The sequence below is a fragment of the Ctenopharyngodon idella genome, chromosome 9, assembly GCF_019924925.1.
Source record: "Ctenopharyngodon idella isolate HZGC_01 chromosome 9, HZGC01, whole genome shotgun sequence".
NCBI lineage: Eukaryota > Metazoa > Chordata > Actinopteri > Cypriniformes > Xenocyprididae > Ctenopharyngodon > Ctenopharyngodon idella.
The window spans coordinates 4,709,241-4,737,128 of record NC_067228.1 but is presented as its reverse complement, the minus strand read 5'-3'; the positions used below and the strand labels follow the sequence as shown (position 1 = coordinate 4,737,128).

At 34.8% G+C, this 27,888-nt stretch overlaps 2 protein-coding genes across 4 annotated transcripts; one reads left to right on the top strand and one right to left on the bottom strand.

The window, feature by feature from the left end:
- Positions 1-884: 884 nt before the first annotated feature.
- Positions 885-20,397, top strand: fastkd1 (FAST kinase domains 1). Of its 3 annotated transcripts, none has more exons than XM_051906287.1 (15): positions 915-1,204; positions 5,981-6,414; positions 7,405-7,473; positions 8,418-8,543; positions 8,622-9,020; positions 9,377-9,487; positions 11,361-11,492; positions 13,063-13,549; positions 15,036-15,150; positions 15,244-15,372; positions 15,774-15,905; positions 17,769-17,882; positions 19,570-19,714; positions 19,801-19,915; positions 20,001-20,397. In XM_051906287.1, the coding sequence occupies exons 2-15, from the start codon at positions 6,080-6,082 to the stop codon at positions 20,091-20,093; spliced, it is 2,502 nt and encodes an 833-aa protein (XP_051762247.1). In that variant the 5' UTR covers positions 915-1,204; positions 5,981-6,079; the 3' UTR covers positions 20,094-20,397. The 3 variants fall into 3 exon arrangements, 2 of the variants coding, with proteins under 2 accessions (XP_051762247.1, XP_051762245.1); XM_051906285.1 differs by having other exon boundaries at positions 920-1,204; positions 5,978-6,414; XR_007931697.1 differs by lacking the exons at positions 19,570-19,714; positions 19,801-19,915; positions 20,001-20,397 and adding an exon at positions 15,559-15,668 and having other exon boundaries at positions 885-1,204; positions 5,978-6,414.
- Positions 20,311-27,879, bottom strand: klhl41a (kelch-like family member 41a). Its single transcript, XM_051906288.1, is given in 7 exon segments — positions 20,311-22,060; positions 23,024-23,170; positions 24,470-24,655; positions 24,744-24,851; positions 24,924-25,081; positions 26,620-26,905; positions 26,907-27,879. Coding segments are annotated over 7 exon segments (1,806 nt in total). The 5' UTR covers positions 27,716-27,879; the 3' UTR covers positions 20,311-21,948.
- Between the last annotated feature and the right edge of the window lie 9 nt (positions 27,880-27,888).

Sequence of the window (27,888 nt, the reverse complement as noted above, 5' to 3'; positions counted from 1 at the left end):
GGGCATTCCTGAGCCAAAGCCAAAGGGATAGTGTCCACTTTCCAATGAAAGAGCCTCTGCTTAGAAACTGCGCGTCCCTTATTACCGCTACCATAGCACACGAAGAGCTGGTCCGACCCCCGAAAAGCGGGCGAGCTCGGTCTATATATCGGTCTAGCATTTTGTCTGCTGTACACGATAGACCGCCGTACTGAGACAGGGGGCTGTTTATATTGTGTGGGTGCTTTCTGTACACAGTAGGCTGCGCCTGCTTATCCTGTGAATGATGCACGTTTAGATGATGAAGGGCCATGCGGGACCTGTGCCGACATGAGAACCCTAGCTGATACCACGCTTTCAGATTTCAGATTTCATAAAATTTGAGGAAAGAGGGGATACCCTCAGTGATGCAATGTTGAGAGAACGACTCGAAAAGGAACGGGGACATTTCCAAGTACAGCTTCAGTCGGGTACAGAACACTAAAAACCAGGTCACCCTATTACAAGAAAGTTTATAATGAGCAACTTTTTCATTATTATAAGAAACTAAGTCATTGTTACAAGGAAGTTTGTCATTATTACGAGAAAGTTTCTCATTACTACGAGATTTTCCCCCCGAATATTATAACATATTAACTCATTATAATGAGATAGTATCTCATAATAATGAGAAGCTAAGTCATAATTACGAGAACATTTTTCATTATTATGACATAGTAAGTCATTATTGTTATGACAAAATTTTCTCAATATAATGACATACTAAGTTTATGAGAAAGTTTTTCATTGCTATGACTTACAGAATTATATTTGTTCCTCAACTGTGGTGGAAACGGTCTTCCATACTCCTCCAAATTCATTGTTTTCTTCTTCTTTTTTTTCAAATTCATTATGTTTTCTTTTTTTATTTCTTTCTTTCATTTTTAGTCCAATAAAGATACTTTTTCGATCACAGGGTCTGACTTTTATTTTGACAAACAGAATGACTTTTGGCTGTGCGCGTCATCAAACAGGAAGCCAGTAGTAACACACACACACATGCCCTTTTCTGTTTAATCGGTTGATAAAAGATTGTTTTAACATGCACGTCAAGCAGCAGCGCGTATCTGTTTGACTGTAAACTTATCAGACCACATCTTTCCTCTAACACGTGATCTGTTGCAGCATAGGACACTCATGCTGTGTTACATGTGTGTTATGGCAATGGCATGGCAGCTTGAAGAAGGTACTGTGACTCTCTCTTATTCGGGTTTATTTATATAGTACATGATCCTTTCCAACACATCTGCATGCTGTCAGATAGATCTGACTTCCAGTGTTAAGAACTAACTAAAAATCTTAAGTATGTGTATGTTAGTTAACTTTCTAGGAGACATGATAAGGGCATAAGATAAGTATCAAATAATAAGTTATTATTAATAAGTCAATACTGATGTCAAAATCAAAGTGTAGATGATTTGTGTAATGCAAGAAATTTGAGAATTTATGACAATAAAACAGATAAATGCATACGATAACTATATATCTAATATTTTTATAGTGTACAGCATGTGTATTTTTTTATTTTTTTTTAAATTGAAGTCTCTTCTGCTCACCAAGGCTTCATTTATTTGTTCCACAATACAGCAAAAACAGTAATATTGTGAAATATTTTTACAATTTAAAATTAGTTTTCTATTTTTTCCCCCTATATTTTAAAATGTAATTTATTTCTGTGATCAAAGCTGAATTTTCAGCATCACTGCTCCAGTCTTCAGTGTCACATGACCCTTCAGAAATCATTCTAATATGCTGATTTGCTGCACAAGAAACATGTATTATTATTATTATTATTATTATGTTGAAAACAGTTGTGTACAATTTGTGTACAAAGATTCTTTAATGAATAAAAAGTTGAAAAAAAACATTTATCTGAAATAGAAAGCTTGTGCAACATTATCGCTACCGTTTAAAAGTTTGGAGTCAGTAAGATATTTTTTATTTTTGAAAGAAATGAAATAAATTAATACTTTTATTCAGCAAGGATGCATTAAATTGATCAAAAGTGACAGACCAGTGGTCTCCATCGTGGTATCCCGCGTGGCGCCTGTGAGTAGTCCGCTAAGCAACGTATCCCAACTTGCCATTAGTGATCCACTGTCCAGACTTCGACTAAATGGTATCGTTTTGCGACCTTTTTTCGTTCCGGTGCGACACAAGCTTGTCTGACCACTTATCAATTCGGCCCAATAAGCGAGCGCGTCCAAACCAGCGGCGTTTAAGCGCGGGCTGAGGCTGATATCGATCACGCGACGGGTAAACAGAGCTGCGCGATCCAGTGAGAAGCGTTTTGATTTCTCAAGCGCTGAATTCTCTATCTCTGATATAAACCCTCTATATGACATTTCACTCCACAACTCATGTAGTAAAACAAACAGAAATCTTGGCAGAAATGTGGTATATATTCATATCGAATGTTGATATATTAACAAATGTATAAAATGTATTAGAGGAGTTATGGAATATAATTACAGTAGGTTTGTTTTTGTTTTTTTTGGGGCTACTGTTTTTCATAACACATGCCATAGATTTATAGAAAACCTAGTTTTTTTGTTTTGTTTGTTTTTTGTGATAGTGAAGAACCATGCATGGTTTTACCGTGATCTAGAAATGTATGATACTATGGAAGAACAAATGGTAAATTTTAGAGAGCAAATAAAACAAAAAACAAAAAACAGAAGCAATGGCTATCCAGTCCCAACTCAGTTGCACTGTCAGAATATTTAAATATTTCAAAATTAGGTTTTTATACTGATGTAGTTAATGGGTCAATGGTGTGACGGGTCATTTTTTTTGTCCAAAGGCCTTAATAATGATAATAAAAAACAAAGATATGATCTAAAGTATGTAAGGTAGTACAACTAGATCTCTTTTATTGAATCCAAAAGGTTTTAATTATATTTTGCTACATATAAAGGTATTTTAAAGTGTCAAAAGGTCATTCTGTTTAACAGGTCAATACAGCCATTTCATTTGTGTTTAAAATAAATATCTTGTAATACTTGTAAATGTAATAAATGTATATATTTTTATTCTGGCATGATTTTATAACATTATATATCAACATAGTGCAAAATGGTATTAAAATTAAGTGTAGAAGTCGTTGCTTTGTTATGAGAAAGAATGTCCGGAAAAATTAATTTCATTGATGTCATTCGGAGTAACCAATATAAAGGGACCATTTTGGATGAAGTCATGCGGTCAATATCATGTGACAGGATGTGACATCATTCATAAACTTGCAAAGAACCACATGGTCATGAAGCATGTGAAACGGTTTGAAAAATTCGTGTTTTCACTTTACCGAAACATCAGGTAATTCGGTACAACCGCTATAAAACATGAAAAATATATATACTGTATATTAGAATGATTTCTGAAGGATCATGTGACGCTGTAGACTGGAGTAATGATGCTGAAAATTCAGCTTTGATCACAGGAATAAATTGCATTTTAAAATATATTCAAATAGAAAACAGTTTTTTTAAATTGTAAAAATATATCACAATATTACTGTTTTTACTGTATTTTGGATTAAATAAATGAAGCCTTGGTGAGCAGAAGAGACTTCTTTTAAAAACATTTACTGTTGAAAAACTTTTGACCGGTAGTGTATATGCATACAAAAATAGTTTTTACACTAGTTCTTATGAATTTACTATAATGCACATTTTAAGTGAATAGCAGTTTTGATTGCTTCTAAAGGAACCAAAATAATAAATATAACATATAAATAATATATTCTAGTTTATTATTTATGCCATAATATTATTAAATAATAATGGTATATTATTTATATTTTTATATATATGTTATATTTATTGTTTCAGTTACCGTAACCCTATAACTGGTGACATATCCTGCGGGATACAAACATTTGATAGGCTGTGGGGAAGAGTCAGGGAAAGTTTGGTTGTCATTTCTTGCTTTCGTGTTGTTCCCACGCTCTTTGTTTAGCTCACAGGCAGCATTTAAATACAACATGACCACCTGTAGCGGGAAATATACCCACCTTCTGATCAAAGTTGATATATTTCACATATTTACAATATTTGGAGGGAACTTACATGTTTAAAAAGTTGTTGTTGAGTGTTAGCTTATTACATTAATGTTGAAAACTTACATTTTTCATAATCTGTCTTTAAATGTTTGAATCCCCCAGGATATATCGCTAGTTTGGGGTATAAATCAATTAAAAAAAGAATGCTTGTTTGGCAATACATATTACAACATTATAGCCAAATTTTTAAAAACATTTATTCTCTCATAACTTAAAGCAATTAATCTTTGTAAAATTATGTTGAACAATAAATCTAATGCCTATTTATGAATATATCAGCCTACTGTATCATATTTAAAATGCAAATTTCTAGGGCCTATAATTTATCTACATGACCAAAACTTTGCTGAAAAAAACCTGTTGTACACAATCTACTTCATGCCTGTTGTCCTCTGACTGATAGTTCATAGTTTTTTTTCCAAGTAAAGTCTTTTTTTACTGATAAATGTTTAATGATTTTTATAAAATAGCCTAAATATTAAGATAAACTATAGTAAGATAACATTTACTGGACTGAAGAAACTTGGGTTTACTTGATTATTCATGCATCATTTTCTAGTGTTAAAAATAAAAAAATCTTTTTACATTTTTTTTTTTTTTTCATGTTAATGTAAATATCAAAGGCTTTTGGAGAACATTTATTTGTCCATTTCTCAATTATCATTGATTTGCATATCTGAGCCATAAAAGTATGTATGTGTGTGTGTATATATATATATATATATATATATATATATATATACCTTACACCTTATCCCGGTATATATATCATATATGCAAGTTAATGATAATTATATATATATAAGTGTGTGTGTGTGTGTGTGTAAAATGTGATACTCAAAAAAATACATTCAAACTTAAATGCATGTGTTTTTTGTTGACCATCATGTTTCTCTTGATTTATACCCCCAAAGGGGCAACATATCCTGGAGATACAAACATTAAAATAAAAAATACAAGTCATGTTTTAAAACAAAACAGATCTTGAAATTGTATTATTTATGTCCTAATTAGATGGAAAATAGCAATAAAATAATTTTCTGATTTCTCTTTATGGTCTTGCCCTTTTTAGGGCTAGTATAACATTTAACTGTGTTGAATTAACTTATATGAGTTTGCATTATAAATTTATTCACAAATATTGTTTATCACTTATTGTTTATCAGAATGTGTTACAAAGGATGTGTATTGTATGTTGTAAGAAAAATACATTTTTTAAAATAGTTTAAAATGTTGTAAAAGGCATTGCCAAACAAGAATTCGGTTTTCAATGAATTTATACCCCCTAAGTGGCAACGTATCCTTGGGGATATTTGGAAAAAAATGATTAAGTTGTAATATTTGTGTCCTAATATGATGTAAAATAGCAATAAATTAATTTTCTAATTTCTCTTTATGGTCTTGCCCTTTTTAGGGCTAGTATGAAATTTAACTGTGTTGAATTAACTTATATGAGTTTGCATTATAAATTTATTCATAAATATTGTTTATCACTTATTGTTTATCAGAATGTGTTACAAAGGATGTTTATTGTATGTTGTTAGAAAAATACAAATTTTAAAATAGTTTAAAATGTTGTAAAAGGCATTGCCAAACAAGAATTTGGATTTTAATGAATTTATACCCCCTAAGTGGCAACGTATCCTGGGGGATATTTGGAAAAATGATCAAGTTGTAATATTTGTGTCCTAATATGATGTAAAATAGCGATAAATTAATTTTCTGATGTCTCTTTATGGTCTTGCCATTTTAAGTGTTAAGAAGCAAGCACATATATTAAAAACAATCATATAGTGAAAATTCTTTTTTTGCAGTCTTTTCTAATTTAATTATATTATATATTGCGCAATTTACAGGCATTTCAGTGTTTGAAATTTCTCTCTTTTGCTTTAATAACAGCAGTGCTCTAGCTGACATGGACAAAACTGGATGATCTGATTCTCCGGTACATCTGATCTCTTTAGTATGTGGAGAGACCTCTGACAGCGGCCGTCCTCTGCCATGTTTTGGCTCCAATCTCTTCGGGTATGTTCCCGAAGGCTGTTTCACAGTAGGGTCGTCAGCCGTGACCAACTTCTAGACCAGCTTCAGGCGTGCTCTGCTGAGGACCAGGTGTTCGATGTGGTGGGCCGGAACAAAGCCAAGCTGTCCGTTAACCATGTGAGCTGTGCTATTGGACTGCTGTGGCAGTTTCAAAGGGAGCGGCCGCAGATGCTCAGGACATTTGAGTCTGTCCAGAATCACCCGCAGTTCCTGACGCTTCGAGTTCTGGCTGAAAACAAGATCAGCCTCATGGATGACGGTTCGGTGGTGGAAATGCTTTATGATGTGCTCAGGTACAGCGGGGAAATGTGAAAGTGAAGTAAAAGCTCTGTTCCAAAACCTAGTGTGTTGCCTACCTAGATAGTTTTTTAAAGTATTATACACTACCGATCAGAAGTTTGGAGTTATTACGATTTTTTTTAATGTTTTTGAAAGAAGCGCTCACTAAGGCTGCATTTTTTTTATTTAAAAATACAGTAAAATGTAATTTATTCTGGTGATGCAAAGCTGAATTTCCAGCATCATTACTCCAGTCTTCAGTGTCACATGATCCTTCAGAAATCATTCTGATATGATGATTTGATGCTCAAGAAACATTTCTTATTATTATCAATATGTTGAAAACAGTTGTGCTGCTTAATATTTTTGTGAAAACCGTGATCCGCTACCATTCAAAAGTTTAGGATAAGTGAAATTTCCAACAAAAAAAAGGAGAAATTAATATTTTTATTCAACAAAAATGGATTAAATTGATGAAAAGTGTCAGTAAAGACATTTATAATGTTAAAAAAGATTTTTATTTCAAATAAATGCTTTTCTTTTGAACTTTCAATTCATCAAAGAGTCCTGAGAAAAAAAAAAAAAAAAAAAAACGTATTATGGCTTCCACAAAAATATTAAGCAGCAAAACATCGAAAACAATAAGAACCATTTTTAATACAGTAATGCACTGATGCACAGACGAATGCAGAGAAATGTTGATTATAATAAATTCTAATTAAAATTGAACCAGCATTTGATTTGTGTATGCAATGTATTTTATGCTTAAAGTGTTGTCATTTATTATGCAACATGCTAACACCAAACTCAGTTATGAATCAAAAGGTTTTCAAGCATTCGGTCACAAGCATGAGGTTCTATTTCAGTTAGGATGCTCCCTTACTAGGCAGCTATCTATGTTCAGGAACAGAGCTGTTGCCAAAACTGCACTGTTAATATGTTGTCCTAATTAAATCTTAATGTGAATATAGCCATGTTTTGGTTGCATTTATCTTGTTTTGCAGGCTTAAAGTAGAACATCACGACTCTCTTGTGCAGCAGTTGGTGACAGAGGCTTGGAACAGACTGGAGAGGTACCTGAAAAAAGATAAACACATAAACACAACACCCTTAGTGAGAGTTTGGTGATTTCCAATGACATAAGCAACAGTGACTATCTACTTTTTTATCAGTCTGGAAGTATTTTCCCCATTCATTTTTTCCCCCCCATAGCGATTTAATGTCTAGTTATGTTATGACTCTGTTAAAGGTATGTATATGTATGTATATATATGTGTGTGTGTGTGTGTGTATGTGTGTGTATATGTATATATATGTGTGTGTGTGTGTATAGTTGTAGTTATAGTTCATTTATGTAAGTGAGGATAGCAAAATAAAGTAAACTGTGACATATTATACCCAAAAATTCTTCATACAGTGGACTACCAGTAAAATTGATAAAAATTTGGGACCAAAAATTATTCAGACACTTTGACCTGAACATGTTTTGCTTAAGTGTTATCTGACATAATTAAGTTTTCTGACACAGTTTAACTCTGAGATCTTGTCAATATTTTATTACCATTTTTTTAAACTATAGTGAATAAACTGTATTAATGAATGAAATGTTCAAGGATCTGAATAAATTTTGGTTTGACTGGATATGTATATGTGTGTATGTATATAAACTCATTAGTCAGCTAAAAAAATGAACTTAGGAGCATTTTTGTTTGTTTGTTTTTTTATTTTTTTATTATTTATTTTTTTTACTTGAAATAAATGTTGTCTTTTTCATTTATTTTATTTTCAGAGTGCACCAGAATGGTTTGTTTATTTGTTAAAATCACAAAAAATTACTCATGGGGGACAATGCCCCCAGACCCCCCTACAACAGTTTAGTTTCTAAACGGTGTTCGTTTAGTTCGTAAATGTGGCACACCCAGTTTTTCTGATGTACACCCAGAGTCTCTTTCTGGCTACGCTAGTGCCACCAACGCCCATAAATGCCCCATAAAAGTGTGCTTTCTGTGCTTTACAGATTCCAGATGACGACACTTTCAAAGTTTGCAGTTTGTCTGAGTGATCAGTTCCTGCAGCACAGCCCTCTGATGGGTCAGATTACTCAAATAGTGAGTCAGAGAATGGACTCCATTCAAGACGCCAGGTGAGTTTTTAACCATCAAGCACCTTAAATGGTAAGTGCACCCAAAAATAAGTGTATTTACACATGTCCTCCTTACAGAGTGCTGACACCCTTGATGATCAGTATTTTTGCCCTGGTGTCGCCACAACTGCGGGACGCGCTGCTTAAAAAAGCCGACACCCTTCTAGACAAAATGGACCCGTTTCACTTCAACAACCCCAGAAGGGTGGTGCAGTTCCTCCGAAACATCAGATACGTCCATCGACCCCTCCTGGAGAAATGCAACCAGCTTCTCCTGCAGAACGTCGCCCAACTGGACGCAGAGCACATCAGCATCATTCTGGGACTGTATCAGTCGATGCAGTACAATAACTGTGATTTCCGACTGGCTGCGAAACAGAGACTCGTAGAGTTGGTGGACACGAGCACCGATCCTGCCACTTTCACCAAACTCTTTGCTTCACTAGGACCAATGGCAGGGCAAGGTGTCAGAGAGGGGTGAGCAAGGGAAAGTATCCCTTAAACTTTTAATAACTATTGTTTCATAGAAGTGTTATTTTAGTGTTGTTTATAGACTGTGGAAGCTTGTTTCTGCCACGGAATAAAAAATAAAGAAGGTAATTGTGACTTTTTGTCTCACAATTCTGACTTTTTTTTCTCGTAAATGCAAGTTTACAGTATTTATTGCAATTCTAACTTTATTTCTCATATATTCGTATATTGTTCAGGGCAATTTCTCTCATTTTTGACCTCAACTTGGTATCTGTATAATAGAGTGCAACAGTGACTGTATTTTTTCCAGTCATTTTCTCCATCGGGATTGTTTTATTTGAGTCATTTGATTGGTCTTGCAGGTTAGAGAGTACTGCGCTGCTATTGGCTGATGAGCTGAATCCCCACCAGGCTTTAGGTGTGGTGGAGACAATGGAGGAGATGCAATGCAGGAACCTTCAGTTGATAAACAAGTAAGACGAGATCCATAGATAAATAATTCTCACAGTTACGGGTAGGTGGCATGATTAAAATCTGCACTGGTGTCAAAAGTATTCCATTCATTTCTCAGGTAGAAGTATAGATACTAGGGTTTAAAAAGACTTCTGTAGAAGTTGAAGTATCAACTCAAGCTTTTTACTCAAGTAAAAAAGTACTGGTTTCAAAACTACTTAAAGTATAAAAGTAAAAGTAATGTAAGGGAAAAAATGCCATTAAGGACAAAAGCTTAGGCCGCGCACTACCCCACCTCCTCAAAAAAACATTTTTCTAAAGGCCATAATGACTACAATGTTATATTAAAATGTTAATGTTGAAAAATTTGGGATGCACTAGGCCACCTCTTTCTACCAACCTCCTCGCTGGTGCTTGGTTGGGACATTTCGCTCGAGTCATCACTTCTTGAGTCTCTGCCACGGACATCTTCGTACTTGGCTACATACGTCTGCTATGTCCAGTGTTGGGGGTAACGAGTTACAAAGTTAGTATAGCCTACTTATCACATCATTGTCAATCGTGTTGTCAATCGCAAACGCTAATTTATTCAAACGTCTCTCTACCGAACTACCTACTGTAGCTTAATTTGCGGAGGACGAAGAGAAAGCACCCGTTTGATAAATGAGTCAGTAGTGGATAAATAATAACTTTTAAGAGAAATGACCCCAACACTGGCTATGTCCTCCTTGCTTGGAGTGTGACGTGATTTGTGTCATGTGCAGGTGCGATGGATCGTGTACAAACCAATAGGGTGTCGGAATGGTATATGTTTATACTTCTCATCCAACCACAGTCAAATTCACTCTATCCGGATGGTGCGATTTATCTGGATAGGTTTTTTTTTGTTTGTTTTTTTTTAAACGATGACAAGCCAGGATGAAAACAAGCCGAAATGAAATAGGAGTAACGAGGCTATTTTTAAATTGTAAGGAGTAGAAAGTACAGATAATTGCGTGAAAATGTAAGGAGTAGAAGTAAAAAGTCGGCTGAAAAATAATTACTCCAGTAAAGTATAGATACCCAAAATTTCTACTTGACACCTCTGAAAATCTGATACTGCAATAATTTTATTTTTTTTAATGGTACACTACTGTTCAAAATTTTGGGGTCAGTTTTTTATGGAAATTAATAGCTACTTTTATTCAGTAAGGATGCATTAAATTGATCAAAAGTGACAGTAAAGACATTTATAATGTTACAAAAGATGGAGTAATGATGCTGAAATTCAGCTTTGCATCACAGGAATAAGTTACATTTTAAAATATATATTCAAATAGAAAACAGTTATGACAACATTACTTTTTACTGTATTTTTGATTGAATAAATGCAGTTTTGGTGAGAATAAGAGATGTTAAAATTGTTAAAACATAGAAAAAAAATCTTAATGACCCCAAACTTTTGAATATGTACACAGTCAAACCAAAATGTATTCAGACACCTTGAACATTTCATTCATTAATATAGTTTATTCACTATAGTTTAAAAAAATGGTAATAAAATATGACAAGATCTTAGAGTTAAACTGTGTCAGAAAAAAATAATCTTAAGATAACACTTAAGCAAAACATGGTCAGGTCAAAGTGTGAATCATTTTTGGTCCCAAATTTTTATCAGTTTTACTGGTAGTCCACTGTATGAAGAATTTTTGGGTATAATATGTCACAGTTTACTTTATTTTGCTATCCTCACTAACATAAATGAACTATAGTGTCCTGCACCCACTAGTAAAAATATATCAAAAATATAAAAAATGTATGAATAATTTTTGGTTTGACTGTATGTGTGTGTGTATTAAATTGCAGTTACGATTAGAAACAGGAGAGAAGACCTAACCATGTCTTTTCTGACAGGATGGCAGCAATACTCTTCAAGAATCTGGAGACGTATCGGCCAGTGGAAATTGCTCGAATAACTCAATCTCTCATCCTGCTCCACTGCCAGAATCCTGAGATCTTCTCCAGACTGAAAGCCAAACTGCTGCAGTGAGTGTTTCCAAAACCAGAGCGATCAATCAGTGACTGTCCCAGCGTCTTATAATTAAAGGGACAGTTCACACAGAATGTAAAATTCTCTCAAAATTTACTCACCATATTGTTTTGAACCTGTATGATTATGACCTGTATGGTTTTTTAAAATGTTTTTGAAAGAAGTCTCTTATACATCCCAAAGCGGCATTCATTTGATCAAAAAAAAAAAAAAAAACAGTAAAAAATGGTAATATTGTGAAATATTTTTATAATTTAAAATATCTGTTTTCTATTGTAATATATCTTAAAATGTAATTTATTCCTGTGATGCAAAGCTGAATTTTCAGCATCATTACTCCAGTCTTCAGTGTCACATGATCCTTCAGAAATCATTCTAATATGCTGATTTGATGCTTAAGAAAATGTCTCCTTGCAAATTTCTTTTAAAAAAACAACTTTTGAACAGTTGTGTATATATAATTCAAAGTCATGTTATTTGGAGTTTTTATACTATTTTTAAGGTAACATTTTCAACATTTGTTAACTAAATTAATTAACATGAACTAACAATGAAGAATACTTCTACAGAATTTATTATTAATTTCAACATTTACTAATACATTTTTTTAATCAAATGTTGTATCTGTTACCATTAGTGAATGCACTTTGAACTAACATAAACAATGAATAATTGTATTTTTATTAGCTAATATTAACAAAGACTAATAAATTCTGTAAAAAATACATTGCTCATTGTTAGTTCATTTTGTTAAAGGGTTAGTTCACCCAAAAATGAAAATTCTGTCATTAATTACTCACCCTCATGTCTTTCCAAACCCGTAAGACCTTTGTTCATCTTCAGAACACAAATTAAGATATTTTTTATGAAATCCAAGAGGTTTTTTGTCCCCCATAGAAAGTAACATAATTACCGTCATCGGTAAAATAGTCCATGTGACTACAGTGGTTCAACCTTAATGTTATGAAGCGATGAGAATAATTTTTGTGCGCAAAAACAAAACAAAAATAACGACTTTATTCAACAAATTCGTCCCTCCTGTTATTTTCCTACGTTGTTTACGTTCAGCTCTTCCGTGTTCTATGTCAGAACGGCGACTCATTTATTGGCCGGCTCCTGCGTCAGCATCAAACGCATGCCTCGTGGTGCTCACATGAACAGGGTCGGCCAATACTGAGCCGGTATTCGGACGTAGAACCTGGAAGCGCTGAACGTAAACAGCATCGCTTCATAACATTAAGGTTGAACCACTGTAGTCACGTTGACTATTGTAACTGTTTTTACTACTTTTCTGGACCTTGAATGTGGTCATTTCGTTGCTTTCTATGAGGGATAAAAAAAACCTTTTGGATTTCATCAGAAATACCTTAATTTGTGTTCTGAAGATGAACGAAGGTCTTTTGGGTGTGGAACGACATGAGGGTGAGTAATTAATGACAGAATTTTCATTTTTGGGTGAACTGACCCTTTAATATAAAGGATTACCACTATTAATTATCTTATTTAACAAATTTATGTTTGTAACCAATATTCTTTTTCTGTCTTTCATTTGATTGTCACTCATAGTTTCCTGCAGGGCAGTGTGTACCCGTACGAGGTGACCATGCTAACTAGGGTTCTGTCCATGCTTCCTTCTCGCCATCTCGACGAGGGTGTCCTTTCCCGTGTGGAAGCCGTGCTCCCGCAGTGCAACCTAAATGACCTCAACACTTACGCTGTGGTCGTCGCCAAGTGGATTCGCAACGACCCCTCGTACCGGCACAACACGCCCAGCAAGTACGTCCGCCTGCTCCAGACCCTGAACCGCTGCGGACGTGAACGGCTACACAAGTTGGACCGTCTGGATGTGGTGCTGGAGGAAGTGAAGTACTTGTCGGGGGAGTGGTTTGATGAGATGCTGCTGGAGGAGTCTATGCTCACCTTGCAGAGACTGCTTGACCAGATATCCTGGACTAACGTGCATGACGTGGCCGTTTATCTGACCAGGACTAACTACTTCTGTGCCGTGCTGCTGGATCGAATCGCTAGTATGACGATTGAAAATATAGACAAGGTGGGAATGATTTGAAGTGCTGTTTGAATGCATTTTCACTTGATTCAATTTAATGTGTTATTGTTGAATAAAAGTGTTGATTTCTATTTATTTATTTAAAAAAAAAAAAAGATCTTACCCCAAACTATTAAATGGTAGTGTTTCCACAAAAATGTTAAGCACCACAACTGTTTTCAGCAAATCAGCATATTGGAATGATTTCTGAAGGATCATGTGACACTGAAACTGGAGTAATGATGCTGAAAATTCAGCTTTGATCACAGGAATAAATAACATTTTAAAATATTTTAAAACAGAAAACAATTATTTTAAATTGCAATAATATTTCACAATAGTACTGTTTTTACTGTATTTTGATCAAATAAATGCAGCCTTGGTGAACTTTTTTTTGAGAATTTTTTGAAAAACATAAAAAAAAAATCGTAATTATTCCAAACTTTTGACTGCCGATGTATATAAGTTTAATTATTATTAAGGTTATATGAGGTTAACTTATATAATGTGTGTGTATATATATATATATATATATATATATATATATATTATAATGTTATTTTAGTATTGTTTATATATTATTAGTATTTATTAATATTTTGAATTATTATTATTTTTACATTTTCCGCTTTCTTTTTAATTTAGTTTGCTTTAGTAGTTTTGTTGTGCTTTCTTTTTTTATTTTTTTTTATTTCTATTTAACTTTTTATTTCAGTTTGTCATTTTAGTACTTCAGTGCAACTTAAACTTAATTGTTTCAGTTAGTTTTCAATAAACATTTCTAGTTTTCAGAGAAGAAAAAAATTTCATCTAATGTTTATATTTTATTTCAGCTTTATTTCAATTAACTAAAATGATTTTTAATAGTTTTAGTTAATAATGCTGGTCACCAATGTAAGTATTATTAAAATTCTGGTGCTGAAAATTCATTTCGTACAGTCAGTTCTCTTCAGAAATATCCCGTTCATTTCCTACATAGAGAAAGATATGTATATGAATGATATGATATGAGCATTTTAGGACAGATCTGCAATGAGCTCTGAGGTTATTAAGCCATTAAATGTCTCTATTGAAGCCACTGTTTAATACACAAAATATAGCAAAAATTATTATTTCAATATTTTAATTAGTCATTTGAGATATATACACTGCTGTTCAAAAGTTTGGGGTCAGTAAGATGATTGTTTTTCTGTTCACCACAGCTGCATTTATTTGATCAAAAATACAGTAAAATGGTAATATAGTGAAATATTATTACAATTTAAAATAACTGTTTTCTGTTTAAGTATATTTTAAAATGTAATTTATTCCTGTGATCAAAGCTGAATTTTCAGCATCATTACTCCAGTCTTCAGTGTCACATGATCCTTCAGAAATCATTCAAATATGCTGATTTGCTGCTCAAGAAACATTTATTATTATTATTATTATTAATAAACAAAATACATCAGAACCACCTGTTATAAAATAAGTGTCTATCTATTCCGAACAGATTCATTACTCTGCAACATATGCCACTTTGCTGCCTTTTGCTGTACTAAATTATGACCCACCGATGGCAGAGGAGTTTTTTGATGCCTGCATTCGACATTTCACTCCATACATTAGTAAGATCCTTCCACTGTGCATCTATAAATTATGTGTTTCAAAACTTTAAGACGTAAAGTTAAATTCTAACGTGTTCTTGCTGATTGAAACAGGTTCATTTGACCCTCACCTGCTGGTTCTCTTGGCGTACGCACTGGCTTTGGCTGATTATTTCCCAGAGGAGGTGGTCCGAGAGATATTCAACGTGGACTTTCTTGCAAAGTTGGATGCCCATCTTGAGAGTATGTGCATTTTTGAGATTATATAACATGTAACTTGAAGGAGACTATTTTAGAGGACTAATGTAGGGAATAGTGAATGAGGGTATAGGGGGCGATTTTGGACACAGGCTCTGTGTCATTCGTTAATGTTCAGATGTGTTCGCAACATCAAAGTATATCGATAAAAATGATATTGTTCCATCCCAGGGGTAAACTCGGCGTTTGATATTCCGTTCAGCAAGTGCACACATGCGTATCTAACCGAAAGCCCCATACCGAAAATTAACGGGAGGAATATGTGTACCGTCAATACACTGGTAATACACACAGAGAACGATAGTTTAGGGTACTCATTCCCATATATTAAATGTGGTTGTCTCTCCTGAAACTTTACATATGTGTTTTTTCCCCACTGCTGACAGCCTTGCCGGATGCTCTAAACATGCGCATACGTCTCCGTCTCATGGAGCTGAATCGGGCCGTGTGTCTGGAGTGCCCTGAGTTCCAGGTGCCCTGGTTTCATGAGCGCTACTGTAAACAGCTGCAGAAGAGAGGTGAGCACACTGTGGATCCATCAGGACAATGGACTAGAATTGGATTGTATAAATACTAGAATTGGAGAGCAGTTCTTGTCTGAAAGCATTTCTGCTTGGTACACATTAAAGGGTTAGTTCATGCAAAAATGAAAAATCTGTCATCATTTACTCATCCTCAAGTTGTTCCAAACCTGTATGAGTTTTTCTTCTGCTGAACACAAAAGAAGATATTTTGAAAAATGTCGGTCACCAAACAGTTGACGGTAGCCTTTGACTTCCATAATATTTTTTTTCCTACTATGGAAGTCAGTGGGGCCCATTAAAGGAACACTCCACTTTTTTTGAAAATAGGCTCATTTTCCAACTCCCATAGAGATGAACAGTTGAGTTTTACCGTTTTCGAATCCATTCAGCCAATCTTCGGGTCTGGCGGTACCACTTTTAGCATAGCTTAGCATAGTTCATTGAATCTGATTAGACCGTTAGCATCTCGCTCAAAAATGACCAAAGAGTTTCGATATTTTTCCTATTTAAAGCTTGACTCTTCTGTAGTTTTTCTGTAGGAAAATGAAAAGTTGCGATTTTCTAGGACGATATTGCTAAGAATTATACTCTCATTTCGGCGTAATAATCAAGGAACTTTGCTGCCGTACCGTAGCGTCTCTCACAAATGTCTCCATGGTTGCAAGGCACGCTCCCTGTGCAAGCAGGGGGTCACAGGCGCTGCGTAATATCATTGCGCCTGCTGCAGCCATGGTACGGCAGCAAAGTTCCTTGATTATTACGCCAGAATGAGAGTATAGTTCCTAGCCATATCGGCCTAGAAAATCGCAACTTTTCATTTTCCGTCGGTCTTAGTACACGATGTAACTACAGAAGAGTCAAGTTTTAAATAGGAAAAATATGGTCATTTTTAAGCGAGATGCTAACGGTCTAATCAGATTCAATTAACTATGCTAAGCTATGCTAAAAGTGGTACCGCCTAGACCCGGAGATCGGCTGAATGGATTCGAAAACGGTAAAACTCAACTGTTTAACTCTATGGGAGTTGGAAAATGAGCCTATTTTCAAAAAAAGTGGAGTGTTCCTTTAACTGTTTTTTTTTACCGATATTCTTTAAAATATCTTCTTTTGTGTTCAACAGAAGAAAGAAATGTTTTGAAACAACATGAGGGCGAGTAAATGATGACAGAATTTTCATTTTCGGGTGAACTAAACCTTTAATATTATTAACAGCTGGCCCATATAGCTAAAATAATTATTTTGAATAATTTTTAGCCATTTAATGAGATATGTACACTACCGTTCAAACGTTTGGGGTCAGTAAGATTTTTTTTTTTTTTTGTCTCTTCTGCTCACCAAGACTATATTTATTTGATTAAAAATACAGTAAAAACATTAATATTGTAAAATATTATTGCACTTTAAAATAGTTTTCTATTTTAATACATTTTAAAATATAATTTATTCCTGTGACGCAAAGCTGAATTCTTCAGTGTCACATGATCCTTCAGAAATCATATGCTGATTTGCTGCTCAAGAAACATTATCATTATCAATGTTGAAAACAGTTGTGCAGCATAATATTTTTGTGTAAACCATGATGCAATTTAACGCATCCTCGCTGGATAAAAATATTAATTTCTTTAAAAAGAAAATGTTGCTGACCCCAAACTTTTGAACAGTGTATATATCAATATTTATGTATTTGAAATAATCTTTCTTTTTTCTTTTCTTTTTTTCTTTTTTAAATTAAAGGAAGCATCATTTCAACCAAGCTACCATTGTGGTCATATAGATTTAAATGTTTAATGTAAGAACTAACTTTTTTAAATAAAAAATCAGGTTAAAAGTAATTGAAGCGTGTTTTTCACACTGCAGCCAACAGCTCCACTAGTCCAATTCAGCAGCAGATCCATAAGATGCTCGGAGATGTCCTGGGTGGGATCAACTGTGCTAAAGTAGGAGTGCTGACTCCATACTTCTATACTGTCGGTGAGTTTTAAACTAGCGTTACAAGTAAAATAGGCCATTTTGATTAGTGCTTGACTGGATTTCAGTGGCCAGTATTGTGCTGTCAAAATTGACCCTATTTGTTTTCTTGATACTTGTTCCCTGATCTCATTGTGCATGTTCCTTTTCATCACGAATCCTTCTCAAAATCCTTATCTTTAATAGCTAGAGGCTATGATTGTTTTAAATTGACTTATTACACAAATATATTACACAAATTACAATTTAATTACAATCAAATGAGTTATACGCAAAATTTCTGAAATGAATACATATATATATATATATATATATCAATTGTTTTAGTCAATTGTTTTATTTGTGATAATGCAATGAAACATGCCAAATTACGCAGATATAATTTTTGGTCAGGCTGTCATACAAAGAAATTATGAACACATGCAAAAACGAGAGAACCAACAAAATATTAATAACTGATTATGTTGTAGTCAATGTATGCTTTTTCCTGTGAGCGTTTTGTTTTTCTGTGCATTTTTTTGCATAGTAAAATAAAACCTGTAGCTGTAGTTTACCTTTTTTGCCAAATAATTTTGTCAGATAAATACCTTAACCAAGTTTAGTGTTTGTTTTGTTATTCCCTTGTATTTAAAATATAAAAAAATATAAAATATTTTTATATAATTAATAAATATTAATAATTAATATTAATTAATTATAATATTATAATATGCCTTAGGTCTAACATCTATTTTAACTGAAAATGTTTTTAATTTTTAATTTTATTTTATTTATCTGTTTTACATGAAATGTTTTTTTTATTTTATTATTTTATTTAAATTTTAATTATCAATTATATTTCCATGCTTAAAGGGTTAGTTCACCCAAAAATGAAAATAATGTCATTTATTACTCACGCTCATGCCGTTCCACACCCGTAAGACCTTCGTTCATCTTCAGAACACAAATTAAGATATTTTTGATTAAATCCGCTGCTCAGTGAGGCCTGCATAGCCAGCAATGACATTTCCTCTCTCAAGATCCATTAATGCACTAAAAACATATATAAATCAGTTCATGTGAGTACAGTGGTTCAATATTAATATTGTAAAGCGACAAGAACTGCTGAAATCACGTGACTTTGGCACTCCGAACCGCTGATTCGACACAAAACATTCATAACGCTCCGAAGCTTCATGAAGCAATGTTTTGAAATCGAAATCACTGTATAAGTCGTTTTTTTGTTTTTTTTGGGCGCTTTATAATATTAATATTGAACCACTGTACTCACATGAACTGATTTAAATATGTTTTTAGTACATTAATGGATCTTGAGAGAGGAAATGTCATTGCTGGCTATGCAGGCCTCACTGAGCCATCGGATTTAATCAAAAATAACTTAATTTGCGTTCCGAAGATTAACGAAGGATTTACAGGTGTGGAACGGCATGAGGGTGAGTAATAAATGACATTATTTTCATTTTTGGGTAAACTAACCCTTTAAACATTACCTTGTCATTATTTTACCCGTCTACTTGTGGGGTGTTATGTACCATTAGACATACAAGAGTTGATTTGATTTACTGTGACGCAGTGTAATATTTCATTGACTAAAAGCATTTGCAGACATACAGTGGTACAGGATGACAGTCCTAGATACAGCATTGCTGCCTCTGTAGGCTCATGAAAACTGTAATGCTTTGGTCATCAGATTTTGAACTTGTCCTGGATCGTCATCTTCAGCCGATACCGTACAGCGAGCCGAGTCGGCTGCAGATCACTGAGAACGGAAACGTTCACTGGGAGTCTGGATCGGCAGACAGAGAGAGGACGGAGCTGCCGCCAGGAGCTCGCCGGTATGTCACGCTTCAGTGTGAAAAAACAACACGTAATTTTCAGACATAATATAATTCTCTAATTCTCTGCTACTTTATCTGTCTAGCATTGCCTTGGATTTCTTGGACTCCAAATCCTTCTGCAAAAATTCCCGACACATGAAAGGGGAGGCCATGATGAAGAAAAGACATCTGGAGATTTTAGGATATCATGTGTTACAGGTCAGTAGAAACTAAAGTTATACTATTTCTAATGACTTACTATACTATTTACATGACAAATTGCTGGTAATATGCATTTCTACAGATTCCCCACTTTGAATGGAACTCAATGGAGCTTTCCACAGAAGATGCATGGAAAGAATATCTGAGGAAGAAAATATTTGCTGACTTACCCTAAGAATGAATCTAAATACCTCTTAAAATTATAAACATTAAAACATGCAGTGCAATCAAATGATTGTACATCAGGTCATCCTTCATTTGAGCTGCTAAATAGCACTGCGATTTTATATTAATTCCTCATTTTGTAATAAATTATTAAGATATTGCTCGGGTAATAAATATATTACTCAATGTCACTGTTTTCATTCATTCAAGAAAGAAATACATACATGTTTGCGTTTAAATGTGTATTTATTATGCACTTTATATAAAAGAAAAGAATGTATATGGAAAAAAAGTAAATTTAATTTTGACATCCATTGTATAAATGTTTTCCTCAACTGCACCACATTTCACAACAGAACCCAACATTAATACAAATCTGTGGTCATTTTTATGCTTAGTCAACATGAAACATCATTTGCTACCATTTTCCTTCTGTAATGAAGAGGGATTAATGATCTGTAATGTCAGCCTAAAAGAAAAGTTCAGAGGTGGAGAAAGAAATTATGTTCTTGATTAAAACATACAAAGACCGGGAATGTGCATTAACTCTTTCCCTGCAATTGACGGATTTTTCTGGCAATCCATGTTTTCACTGTTATATAGTAGGGGGCGCCATTACACATGGACTTGATCTACTCCAACTATGTTTTGAATATCATTCTTAAAGGGTTAGTTCGCCCAAAAATTAAATTTTGTCGTTCCACACCCGTAAGACCTTTGTTCATCTTCAGAGCACAAATTAAGATATTTTTTTATTAAAATCCGATGGCTCAGTGAGGCCTCTATTGCCATCAAGACAGATGCCCAGAAAGCTACTAAAAACATATTTAAAACAGTTCATGTAACTACAGTGGTTCAACCTTAATGTTATGAAGTGATGAGAATACTTTTTGTGTGCTCAAAAAAACCAAATACTGAAAAATACTGAAATGTTGAACTTCATTTAACAATATCTTGTGATGGGCGATTTCTAAACACTGCTTCATGAAGCTTCGAAGCTTTACGAATCTTTTGTTTCGAATCAGTGGTTCAGAGCGTGTATCAAACTGCCAAAGTCACGTGATTTCAGTAAACAAGGCTTTGTTACATCATAAGTGTTTCGAAATTTCGATGGTCCACGTGACTTTGACAGTTTGATACAAACAAACAAAAGATTCGTAAAGCTTCGAAGATTCATGAAGCAGTGTTTCGAAATCGCCCATCACTAGATATTGTTGAATAAAGTAGTTATTTTGTTTTTTTGGCGCACAAAAAGTATTCTTGTCACTTCATAACATTAAGGTTGAACCACTGTAGTCACATGAACTGTTTTAAATATGTCTTTAGTATCTTTCTGGGCATTGAAAGTGTTAATTATCTTGCTGTCAATGAAGGCCTCACTGAGCCATCGGATTTTATCAAAAACATCTTAATTTGTGTTCTGAAGATGAATGAAGGTCTTACGGGTGTGGAACGACTTGAGGGTGAGTAATTAATGACAGAATTTTCATTTTTGGGTGAACTAACCCTTTATTCTGATCTGGATGTAGTCTATTAAAAAAAAAAAAAAATTGTGAAATTTTGCTGTATGAAACTTCCCCACATTCAAGTGTTGATAAAGAAGACATGAAGCTAGAATTATTCTAGGTTAAGATATTTATACAGTAAAATATTCTGGGTTTCATGAAAGTTTTGTGAAAACGTTTAAAAATGCTGCCGCTGGCTGGCAACTTTTTAAAGAACCCTGGAGGGGAAAGAGTTAAACAGTAAATGAAATATAAAAAGGGTGAATTTTGATTTGATATTGACTATAAATATTTGTGTGTGTGCATTAAAATATAGTTGCATTTTGTTATTTAACGCAATCTATAACAGTGATGATGTTTTTAAAGTTTAGGCATCTTTGCTGTATTTAGTCTCATAGAAACACAAGAGGCACCGGCAGCATATCGCATCTCTTGTATCATTCCAGCCCACTGTTTCTTGTCCTCCTCATACCTGTTAAAAAAGAGAAGGTTTAGATTTAGTCCCAGTTTACATACACTTGACTAAATCTGAATAAATTAGTGATTTTACACTTTTTATACTACCATTCAAAAGTTTGGGGTCGGTAAGATTTTCGTGATGTTTTTAATTATGCTCACCAAAAGGCTGTTTTCTGTTTGAATATATTATAAAATGTAATTTATATCTGTGACACAAAGCTGAATTTTCAGCATCATTACTCCAGTCTTCAGTGTCACATGATCCTTCAGAAATCATTCTAATATGATGATTTGCTGCACATTAAACATTTCTCATTATTATCAATGTTGAAAGCAATTGTGCTGCACAATATTTTTGTGGAAACTGATACAATTATTTTTCACAATTCTATGATGAATAGAACATTGAAAAGAACACTATTTATTTGAATCTTTTCTAGCATTATAAAAGTCTTTACTGTCACTTTTGTGTGCCCTTGCTGAATAAAATAAAAAAAAAATCTTACTGAACCCAAACGTTTGAACAGTATGATGGCTTATAGAAGGAATAGTTCACCCAAAAATGAAAATTATGCCATAATTTACTCACCCTCAAGCCATCCTAAGTGTAAATGACTTTCTTCTTTCAGCCGGAAACAATCTGAGTTATATTTTTCTTACAAAAACCCATCGCTTCGCTTCAGAAGGCATTTATTAACCCTCTAGAGTTGTATGGATTACTTTTATGATGGATGGATGCACTTTTGGAGCTTCAAAAACTCAGGATCTATTCAATGCCATCACAAAGCTAGGAAGAGCCAGGATATTATTTAATATAACTCTGATTGTGTTCGACTGAAAGATAAAAAAAGTCATATAAACCTAGGATGGCTTGAGGGTGAGTAAATTATATGATACTTTTCATTTTTGGGTGAACTATGCCTTTAAGACGAATATAATTCAGATGGAATAATGCTGCGTCAAGCAGAAGACTTACTGCCAGATGTCTGTGATTTCTGATGGGACGCACTGTTTGTCATCAGTCTCCTTCACTGTGAAGCCGCCCACCGCATACAACACACCAGCAGCACTGACCACATTCACAGAGCTTCTCTCCTGAGCAAACTCAGGGAACACCTCCCATCTATTGGGAAAAACAACACGGTTTTAACTGATTCTGACAGATTTGTAGAGGATGACTTCAACTATATACCTATATTCCATATCTCAAAAATAATTTAACCACTCATTTTTGTCATTGTTATTCAACTTCCCAGACAGTTGACGGTAGCCATTGACTTCCATGGTATTTTTTTCCTACTATAGAAGTCAGTGGCTACCGTCAGCTGTCTGGTTACCAACATTCTTCAAAATATCTTCTTTTGTGTTCAACAGAAGAAAGAAACTCATACAGGTTTGGAACAACTTGAGGATGAGTAGGCTAAATGATGACAACATTTTTGGGTGAACTATCCCTTTAAGGAATATTCTAGTTTTGTTCCATTTTTCTTTCCATAATCAAAATGTTTTAAATAAAACACGTTTTCCTTGGGAATATTGTTTTAATTGGTGATTGTTTTATAGGTTTTCCCTCTGTCCCTTAATATTTTTCAATCCTGTCAGTCTATGTAATATCACTTTAACAAAAGCCAGTTCCTCTCTGACATCATACTCCAGGATTATTTTGGAGGGAAATCAACAACAGCTCAAATCAGTAAGTATTATCAATGGATTTGCAGAATTCTGTAATGTTTTGTGGTATTAAATGGTATGACTGTATGATAATGATAGTATTTCAAAAGATAGTTGGAAAAATACCAAATTTGCAAGCTAACTTTTAATCCTTCATTGAGCACTGGCTAACTTTAGCTTTGATTTAGAGCATCTTTACGCCTTTAAAAATGTGTGTGTTTCAGGATTAAATATCAGTAAAAAAACAACAACAACTAGTGATTAATACCAAAGACTTTATATAAAGAAAGACGGTGCACTCGTACTATAACGAATGGGAGAAGAGCAACGAGCAATATGGCGGAATAAGTCCCGCCTTCTAAATAAGAGCCAATCGCCGATTGATAAAGTTATCGGGGCACTGCAGCGGCCGTTAGAAGCTCCGGTTTCTATAGAAACAGTCAGACTCGCGCTTCCTATAGAGACGCGTGCTTAGGACTGCGCATGCGCCTTAGCTTGATCCAGCCTGAAAAATATCGTTTTTTGTCATGATTCAAGCGTTTAGAAACAAAATTTATGAGACAGTTGTAGTCAGATTTCATTGGTGATTTCAAATATGAAATTTAATCGAAAGCTTGGCAAACAGCTTTGGAGAATTTGATGTTTCCCCATTCAAAGAGATAAGAGCTGCACTAGGAAAGCACCGAGAGGCGTTTCTAAGATGTCCGCCAGATGAAATGACTTTTCTTAAAGGGACTTTGTTAATACGTACTTGTTTGTTGAAAAGTCATACGCTTCACAAGAGGCTAAAAGGCCATCTTCATTGACTCCTCCAACCACAATGATCTTTCCTTTGTGGACGGCTGCTCCAAACATGGACCTGGGTGTCTTCATGGCTGCCAGCTCTTTCCATTCTGACTTCTTGTGGTTGTACGCAAACATCTTGTTGATGGTTTTACTATTCCACAGATGAAAACAAGCAATGATGCCTTATCTCAGGCTTTTATTTTGTATTTAAGCTCATCTTAACTCAAAATCTGACTTACTTTTCATCTGTCTTTCCTCCTATGCAGTAAACTAGTCCGTTCTGTGAGATCACACTGTGACCGTGAATTCTTAAGGGCAGTTTTTTGGTCTCCAGCCACTTCATCTTACTGCCGAGAACAGCACAAAATAATTAGTTTATTTGGTTTATGCATGTAGCAGAAAATGTAGAATAAACTTACTCAACATCATAACACAGCACTGAGTCCAGAGATTCGCTGGTCTGCAGGTCTTTACCAGCAACTGCAAACAAAAGGTTGTCAAACTCCCCCATGGCGAACAGACACCTGGGCGATGGCATTGGTGGCAGGGCAATCCAGTTTGGAGAATGAGTGTCCATCTGAAGAAAATGGATGATTTAAAATGATGAACAAATTTAAATAACTTTAATTTTATTCTCCCTGATGATATAGGCCTTGATGCTAGGCCTGATTATGATCTGGGCCTTTCCTTTTACCCTAATAACACTTCCTAGAAATATAAAGTCATGCAATTAAATGAATAGTTCTTGTCATTATTTACTAACCCTCATGTCAGTCCAAACCAGTATAAAACACAAAAGTGGGATTTTTTCACTTGTTAATTAAGAGTCATTCTTAACTAAAACTAAAGCCATAGTTCATAGTTGCTTGAAAAAAAATAATAACTGAAATCAAATAAAATATTAAGGCAACACTTCTAATCTAGTTTAACTTGATGTATAATAAAAACAAAATTACTAAAATTTTAACTAAAATTAAAAATATGAAAATAAAATTCATTCAAATATATACATTTAATAAAATGATATAAAATATAAATATATATAAAATTAAATACATTTATTGTTTCATTATTTATATTTTTCACACTGTACATTAGTAAATCCTGAGATAAAATTCTTATTTATGAGGCCAGAAAAATATAAATTGGATAAATAACATTCTTGTTGGACTTCCTATGATGATTATGAATATTTAATACGGTTGCATGAACATTTAATGAGGCAAACCTGTGCATTTTCTGTGCAAAGCAGTTTTAACCCCCTTTCAGGGGGATTAAAATAGGATAAAACAGGTTTAAGCACAGTGTGAAAATCTCTACCTTACTGTTGTATCATTGTAGCCTACATATATATATTTATGACAGCTCTCGATTCTTCTTGATTGTATGGAAAGAACTAGATGTCCTGCAAGATCACCTCATTAGTGTTACCATAGACATTATGTCTATGAGTGTTACAAGGAGAACGTCAGGTTTGCAACGACCTAAGTGTGAGTAAGGATGACATAATTCTCATTTTGAAGCTAAAGACTTTATAAAGAACAATAACTAAAAAGATAACCATATTAGCATAACCAACCAGCCATATCGTTCTATTTTTAAAAAGCGCGCGCTGCAGTTTTTCTGCTTTAAATGTTCGCGCTCATTCTGATTGACTGTCAATGTTTTTATCGTTGACCAGCTGGGAAAAAATCGTTCTCAAAGTGATTGCGATATATCGTTATAGCTGTGGAGTGGACTTCCCTATTTAGAATTAGAATAATTATTAAAACTTATATAGTTATTGTCCTTGGTGCGAATCGTCTTCAGGTAAGAGCGGGCGCGGCCATTTTAAAATTCAATGTGTCTGGCTTCCGGTGTCATTCGCTTCCATTTATTTTAAGCAGTACAAATGCTGCTTGATATTGCAAACTGGTATTTCTTGCCATATTATTTTAATGAATTGTCTTAATTATAAACATGCTGGTTTGTAGCTCAAACAGTTTTACAGTTCATTGCACTTTGATATTTTTCTCGTTATTTCCCTGTAGCGGCTAATAACTCAGAAGTCTCACACATTCACAGAAAACACCTTACTTCTGTGTTGAAAAATAAGGTGGATAAGACTGTCTTAACCTGATAGAAATAGCTCTGCAGTGGTGATTCCTCATCTTCCTCATCCACAAACAGCCCTCCCACAACATACAGCAGGTTCTTCTTTGACGTAATGCTAACGTGGTTTCGAGGTATCTGCTCTGCTAACGCTGCTAGGAAGCATTCATTTTCATTAGCATCATAGGCCACAGCCGCCGTGTCATTTATCATCAGTAGGAGATCCCTGGCGAACATCCCCAACCGTTGGTTGTCATTCAGATAACCAGGCAATGCATTTTCCCCCTCTTCTCCTTCGCCTTTCTCAGCCCTCCTTAATTTGTGGAAGTTTTCCCGCAAAAGCCTCTTTGATAACCTTCAGCTTCTTGACGAGCTCGGGGTCGGCCTTGATGATGTCGTCCTTTTCCACTTTCTCCTTGAAGTATTTCTCCGGTAGAAGTCGGAAGCGGATGTGTTCGAAGGCATCTCCCAAAGCTATCGCCCGGTTCTCCTTGTTCTTCCGGACCCATTTCATCAAGAGCTCGTACACGACCTCTTCTTTTTCTACGTTGAGAGAGTCGCACCCGATGATAGCAAAAAGCTCAGGAGCATTGAACTCAAGAAAGTCCTCATCCTTGGACAAAGTCTCAAAACGCTCCGCTATGAAGTCCCTAGCGGCCACAGCGAGCCTCGGGCAGTTCAAAACCAGTCCCATTCTGAAGATGGCCAAGCAGTTACCCAAAGACAGCTTGTTTTGTAGATAGTTGACGCAAACTGTGAAAACAGATGGGATCTGAAACCTGTTGGCGACTGCGAAGATGTCTTGCACGTTTTCATCTGTGATTTCAATGTCTGCAGAATAGAGATAGTTCACAATCATATCCATAATGGTGGGATCCACGTTCTCCAGCACTACTTCCTTGCTGGAGTCTTTCTTCTCAACACCGTCTTCGGTAAAGTACAGCTCTCTGAAGTATGGGCTGCACGCAGCCATTATGAGTTTGTGGCAGGGAAGACTCCGATCTCCAACCTTCAGAATACAATCCACAAACTTGTTCTCCTTCAGAAGTTCCTTTAAACCATCCTGGAGCAGAGTGCTCTGAAAGAGCCTCAGGTCCTCCTTGATACTCGTTGGTTCCATCTCAAAGGTTGCAGGTCTCAAAGAGGATGCAGTACTTCCTCTCGTCTTGCCGTCTCAGTTGTAAGAAGCTGAAATAACACACAGCACCAACACGAACCCCCTGCAATTTAAGTCCGCCCCTCTAAATATAGACCCCTCATACAGTCAGAAAGAATTCAGGCTGACTAAACGGG